This window comes from Candoia aspera, chromosome 3 (assembly GCF_035149785.1).
Source record: "Candoia aspera isolate rCanAsp1 chromosome 3, rCanAsp1.hap2, whole genome shotgun sequence".
In the NCBI taxonomy this organism is placed as follows: domain Eukaryota; kingdom Metazoa; phylum Chordata; class Lepidosauria; order Squamata; family Boidae; genus Candoia; species Candoia aspera.
Genome location: NC_086155.1, coordinates 174689918 through 174696660, shown reverse-complemented (window position 1 = coordinate 174696660; position 6743 = coordinate 174689918). Strand labels below are relative to the sequence as shown.

At 35.6% G+C, this 6743-nt stretch overlaps 1 protein-coding gene across 1 annotated transcript; it reads left to right on the top strand.

Annotated features, from left to right (window-relative positions):
* The first annotated feature begins 800 nt into the window (after positions 1-800).
* On the top strand, positions 801-3884 carry TCF24 (transcription factor 24). Its single transcript, XM_063300245.1, has 2 exons — positions 801-1166; positions 3765-3884. The coding sequence occupies exons 1-2, from the start codon at positions 801-803 to the stop codon at positions 3876-3878; spliced, it is 480 nt and encodes a 159-aa protein (XP_063156315.1). The 3' UTR covers positions 3879-3884.
* The last annotated feature ends 2859 nt before the right edge of the window (positions 3885-6743 follow it).

Below are 6743 nucleotides of genomic sequence, written 5' to 3'. Positions count from 1 at the left end.
TTGCTGAATGCAACTGCAGGTCAGGTTCAGTGTACTTTGCAGTTTGCAGACTCCAAAAGCATGCTTTTTTCGCAGAATTCCAAATGATATTACAGATGAATTCATATTTCTTTATCTTTTAAAGCCATCATGTATCAGTACCATAGAGTAAAGCAGTTCAATAAATGAGCTCACAATTCAGGCTTACACCAGAAAATCCCAGGTCTGTAGTATGGGAAGTACCAGGAAGTTAAAATAAGTGCATAAAAATAAAAAAAAATCCAGAAAGGTCACTTCCACATTACGGTAAAGAAATCTGCTTTACATATCCATAAAGTAATTGGGAGCTGTGCTCAGTGTGACCTTTTATGTTTATCTGTAGATTTTATTAACGTTTGAAAGCTAATCATACCTGCTAGATACTAAGTTTCATTCAGCAGGATTCACTTGTCTGAACAGATAGTAGATTTTAGCCCGAAATTTATTTCAAGTTAAGATGCTTAAAAGTATGTCCTAATGCACTGTTTAAAGGTGGTCATTATTTTCTGAAAATTCATTAGAATTGTGAATCAGGTGTCTGAACTATGAGCAGATGAATTATCAGCCGAATTCTCCCATCTTAAAATAAAACTGCAAGGTGGCTGGTTGCTGGCACAGAGGTACCAAATTAAGAGAATACACTTCTGTATGCTGAAAATTGTGGCAGAAAGTACTTAACAATAAGATTGCAATACAGTTATAAAAAATAACATGTGGTTGTGACAATCCAAGCTATAAACTGGGAATTAGCATCCATGTTGGTTGCAGGTTTGTTCTTACCAATGGACTATAAAAGTACATCCGAGAACATCAAGGAGCTCGATATTCCATGCTCAAATGCGTCTCTGCCACCCTCCACATCTGGCACTAACTCCTTAGGACAACGGACTGGGGCAACTTTGGGGAGACCGGCAGCAGCCAATGCGGCCCGAGAGCGTAGCCGAGTACAGACCCTGCGGCATGCCTTTTTGGAGTTGCAGAGAACTCTGCCCTCTGTGCCACCTGACACCAAGCTCTCCAAGTTGGATGTACTACTTCTAGCCACCACCTACATTGCCCATCTCACCCGCAGCTTGCAGGATGAAGAAGAATTGCCTGGTGAGGGCTTGGGAAGTCTGAGAGGGGATGGCTACCTACACCCTGTTAAGGTAAGCAGGCAAAAACAAGTAATATTTTTTCCCCCTTGAAAGTCCAATCATGGAATTGTCTGAAAACCTTTCAATTATGCACACTTCAGGCAAAAACGTATACTTAAACAGTTGAATAACTGCTAATATACTAGTCTATACAAGAACTCTTTAGCATTATAGAATCAGCAGAATCAATTAGAACCAACTGAAACACGATTTATTGATGTGATTCCATATGACACGTCATATAGATACAGCATTAAACCTCTGTGTCCCAACGCTAGGGACAAGGTCTTAAGCGAGTTCCAATTAGTACAAAGCAATGTATGCCCTATGACAGTGGTTCTTAAACTGTTTGATCCAATTACCCCTTTTTCTGGTCTCATATAATCTAATTACCCCCACAAAAAAACAGACTGTTGTTTTACACAAGCATTTCATCAGTGGCAGTCCCAAACTGGATTCTCAACTCTCAAACGTGCAATTAGAAATTGGTCCAGTACCCCCAGGATGTGCCCAAATTATTCCATTGGGGGTAATTACCCCCAGTGTTAAGATCTATTGCCCCAAGAAATATATTTGGATTGGAAGCTCAAAATGCCAAAGGTCTTCCCCTTGCTACTAGCTCTTTAATAAATAATTTAATAAGTTACACTTAGCTTAGTTCAGGAAACTACTATTTAAAGGCCTAGTAATCATGAACTACCTTAAACCAAACTAAGTGAACCTTGGTGTAGGTAGTCCTTTAACTAGTTGTTTCCTACATTAACATCTAACAGTCGTCTTGAGTGAGCCTGTATTCATGTTTTAAAATTAGTTTTATTAAAAATGTAGACTAGTGATCTGCTCGATATATAATTAAAGTTATGTATTTGTCCTCTAGCAAAAAATAATTATAGTTTGAATTGTTTTTAAAAAGCCAGATTCTGGCTATAGCATAGGGGTACATATTGGAAAAATGATAATGTAGAGCAGAAAGTGAAGCATATTCTAAGAATAATTGAAGCACCAACGACATCAGAAGAGCACTTTCAAGTAAATGTCAAGGAACCCGGTGTTGGCCATGACCAATAGGCCATGCCATAAACACAGTACAATTGGTTCTACATTACAGTATATTTAACTACTGAAGGTTTCTGAATTAATTATATTTTTTAATATTCAGATAGGCTGTATATTATTTCAGAAGCAAGACTTTGAAAAATAATTGTAAATACTTTATTTTAGGGAATCATCAGAGAAGTTTTAGAAAGAGCAATTCCTCAGAACATATTCTTCACAGTCGCACTTATTTGGAATATGAAGTTCTGCTTAGTTATCATCTACCAGGTTGCCCGTTTGGCAAGGCAGCAGACAAGATAAAGAGCTGGACCACTAAACTGCAAAACTGGATGGCACTGAAATGTTGTTTTGTATTTCTTTGCCATCATTTAGAGGCTTTCTAAGTTTTTGCAGTTCTGGTAGCCCCACCGTTTATCTTTCTTGCCTAATAAAGAGTTCTAGGAACTCCAAAAACTTGCACACTCTTTGGATAGTTTTGATTGGTCCTAATGAAGGTACAGGTAGTCCTTAGTTACCCACGGCAATTGGGACTGGAATTGCCATTGCTCAGCGATGCAGTTGTAAAGCGTGATGTCATGTGACCGCACTGCTTAGCGATGATCCTGTGCTTGGTTATTCCAGATAAACACAACTACATCAATCGGATTTATTTCTAGTATGTGTGAAAGTAGGATCACATCACCTGTACTATTAGACCTTGCAACCTTTTCTAAATGTAAAACTAACAGATGTAGCTTTTACTAATCTCATATTGTATGTGGGGTACTCTTATGAAAACATGAACATTTTTAAAAAATCTGATGTGAAAACACACATGCATGAAAACACATGCTATTTTCTTCAAGCAGAGTATATCAGAAGTAATATCTAATGTAGGACAGTAGTTTATGATGATGTAAACCTATTTGTAATAAATATGTAGGCTGTTATTTTTTACCTTTTTTCACCAGCTTAAAAATCTTTTGTAGAGATAAGTTGTCAGTAATTGTAGATATGCTACACAATAAAAATAAATAGGCATGGGAGCCCAATGTAGATAAACCTAATGAGGTATCAAGGCCTCCTTCCTCCTCCATACCAATCTACATAGCGCGCTCTCATGATGGCAGCCTTGCCAGGTAGTCCAGACAAGAAGCATGCCCAGATGAACTAGCTGTATCTTTATTATAAGGTTAATTAACAGAATCTTGCAAGTCTGAAAATACGTTTCTCCCCCATTGCCTTTACAGCCCAAGAAACTAGGGGGGGTCCCTTCTGAGAGGTTTGCCATGCCCATATTCTTGCTGTGGACTACGCTGCCTCTTAACTGACTGTTCCTCTGGCTGTGGCTCTTTCCCGTCTCCCAAGGTCATTTCCACATACCGTTACACATGCTTATTATTTGCATAGGTCCAATGCAAATAGCAAGAATAAAGGATGAGAGAATTTATAGTCCCATAACTGATAAAGGAATCCATAACTGAACTGGCTAAGTTCATGTAATTGCTAAAAAGCTGCTGGTTTCCTTCATTTGCGCAAGCAATACTAATCTACCCTGCATTTTTTTTCTTCTAGAAATGGCCAATGAGATCACGCCTGTACATTGGAGCATCAGGACAGTTTTTGAATCCCTCAGTGCAAACAGAAAATGTAAATCAAGGAGAAACTTCAACAAATTCTCAAATGTAATAATTGTTTTTTTTTTCTTAAGCGCTGTTGTATTTATTATTCCAGATATATTTAAATTAAAATGAGTCTTCCAGTTATCTCTGATATTTCTCCCAGTTGACAGCACCTTTAGTAGACAGACTTGAAATTCAGCATACTAGTTCAAATTGTTTTCTTCACAGCCAGAAACAACATGTTCATCTGAATTGTGCAGTGTAATCTATCTGTTTCATAAATAGCTATTATGATTTCTCAAAAGGCAAAATACTTTTCATTGTGTAGATGGTGGCTTGTGTGTCACCTTGTTTGTGAGAACAGATCCCTTTCTTTGTAAAGAAATGGCTGAATGTGACTTGTGGAGCTGGTCCTTAGAATGAATGCAGTGGATAATTTACAGCCATTCAGATAGTGAGCTTTCCTGATAATTTACAAAATGTGGATTACCTCTGGAAGTTGTACCCCAATTCTGAATAAACCAAGATACCCAGATGGTTGATTTCTAAGTTAGTGCATCCAGGCTTTTGAGAACATAAGTGCTCTACAGAACTATTTCAAGGATTTCAGTAATCCATCTAGTCTTATATATTCAGATATATCTATTAATAATTAGCCCTATGCTTCACAGAATTGCCCTGTATTTCATAAGGCAATATTCTTATACAGGTTGTCCTTAGCATTTGGCATGTTGAAAAGTGAACTCTGAAGTCAGAAAATCTAAACTGCAGTTGTGTTCAATAGCTATTGAGAACTCAGTTCACACCCTCAGTGTTGAAGTAGATGGTGTTTTGAAGAATTAATCCAAGAAATAACAAATTACAGAACTGCACATACGAATTTTACACATGCAATTCTGTTGATGTTATAGAGTATCTCAGCAATAAAATATTGCTTTGAAAAGTAATATACAACCTTAACTCTTTCTAAAAGTATGTCCAAAAATCTTTGCACAAGGGATTGTTATAAACTGTACATCTATTAAACTTTCATAAATGTTTGATCATATTATTTATACTCTGTATGTATAGTCACTTTTCAGTTAACAATAATTCATACATCTGATGAAATTGATCCTGAAAAATGTATGCTCTATCTTTCTATCAGTTTATAGGGTGCCGGAAGATTCTTTCCTTTGCTGCTATAGATCGAGACAGCTTTCCCACTGGAAGTATTTATTACTTACATGCTGTTTTTAAATAAAATTAATTTTCTCTGCTGAAATTATTTGTGTGTTAACTAGGTAAAGTAGAAACAAAAGATATACCAAAATACAAGTGTGGCATAAAAACAATGTATGCAGCTTTGTAGATTAAATATGGCTATTATACCTTTAGTATAATTTGCTATTGGTTGTGTTTATCTGTATTTTGAATGTACTAAGTACTTTGGGAAAGAGCTTGCTTCTGTGGTTTAACATATGCATATGCTTTATAAATGGTGCTCATTCCAGAAAAGGAAGCTTGCATGCCTGGTTGGTTTGATTTAATATATTTGCATGAAAGCAGTGATTACTAGTACAGACAATTTTTCTTATTATATGAATAAATTATTTGCAGAATTGTGCCTCAAATAATGTTTATTATTATGTATTTTTTAAAACTGCCCTGACTTGAAAAAAATCAAAGAAATGCAAATGTTTCCCAAGAAGCCAAGATGAAAGTTTTTTTAGGGAATTGTACCTCTTAGTAAAATTAGGATTTAAGTAAATTATTATCATGAATCAGGGCACTTACCATAACTCAGCAATTTAGCTGCCCTCAAACATTGCATTTTTTTAACCTTTAGCATTAAAAAAAATTGACATGTCCAAATAAGTCTGTTGTTGAAGAAAAGCTTTATCTGAAATGCTATTATTTTGATGCAGTGGTGATGATTACATGCCATCAAGCGACCATACAGATTTTTACTGCATGTTCATACCTCACTTACGGAATTTTTTAGGAATCCAGATGCTGTTCACCATTTCTAATATTACAGTGTTTTCTCCGAGTTATTCCGGCTCTCTTTCTTACACACACGCATTCTCTCTCTCACACACACTTAGTTAACAGAAAAGTTGGAATAGTTGCATAGTGTCTAGGTTATTGGAGTACTGTATGGATTTTTTCACGGGAAACTTTCATAACAATTTCAGCAATAATATTTGGTATATATATTAATCTGTACTGAATTATTACAATATATTATTGTAATAATATATTAAACAGAAAGAATGGGTTGCATATTATACACAATCACAGATTATAAAAGATAAAGTCTCCAAGTCAAATGTTATACTGAAGCTCAAAGAAGATCTGTTAACACTCTCATATTTTGTTCTAAAAGTAAGAATTACTTTGATGTATCAAAATAATAAAACATGGAATAGTTGCATGAATGTAAAAAAATCCCATTAGAGTTTTTCAAATCAACCATGAAATAATAAGTACCTGTTATCACTGAAAACCAGTTAACTTTTGAGAATAATTTCAACTGCTTCTGCTTCAGCACAGAATGAATTTCTACATCTCCCACTTCCTCTTATAGAACATTTCTAGATTCGGTGGGATCCAGAAATATTAGTTAACTTTGGAATTGCTCTCCTCCAAATAGAGGCCTGTGCTGTTTCAATGACACTTTCAAGTTCCTTTCACTATCTTGTTTGCTTTATGGTTGGCAATACATAATTGCAACCATGTTATGAATGGACTTGCCCTGTCCTCATGGCACCCATGCTCTTAAAATCTCATATGTGTTCATTGGCTAAAAAAAGTTGATCTCTCAGCGTGATACAATTGTCTTCTAACAAAATTTTAGACCACATATTATTTCCCAGGAATATTCTAGTCAACTCTACATATTCAGTGACTTGTTATAAAGAATTTGAAAGAGTTAAATAAATACTTTTAT

Excerpts from the sequence above, each read along its gene's own strand:
- TCF24 (XM_063300245.1), top strand. The coding sequence starts at position 801 with ATGGACTATAAAAGTACATCCGAGAACATCAAGGAGCTCGATATTCCA. Across the intron at positions 1,167-3,764 it reads GCTACCTACACCCTGTTAAG|AAATGGCCAATGAGATCACG; the intron begins GTAAGCAGGCAA and ends TTTTTCTTCTAG.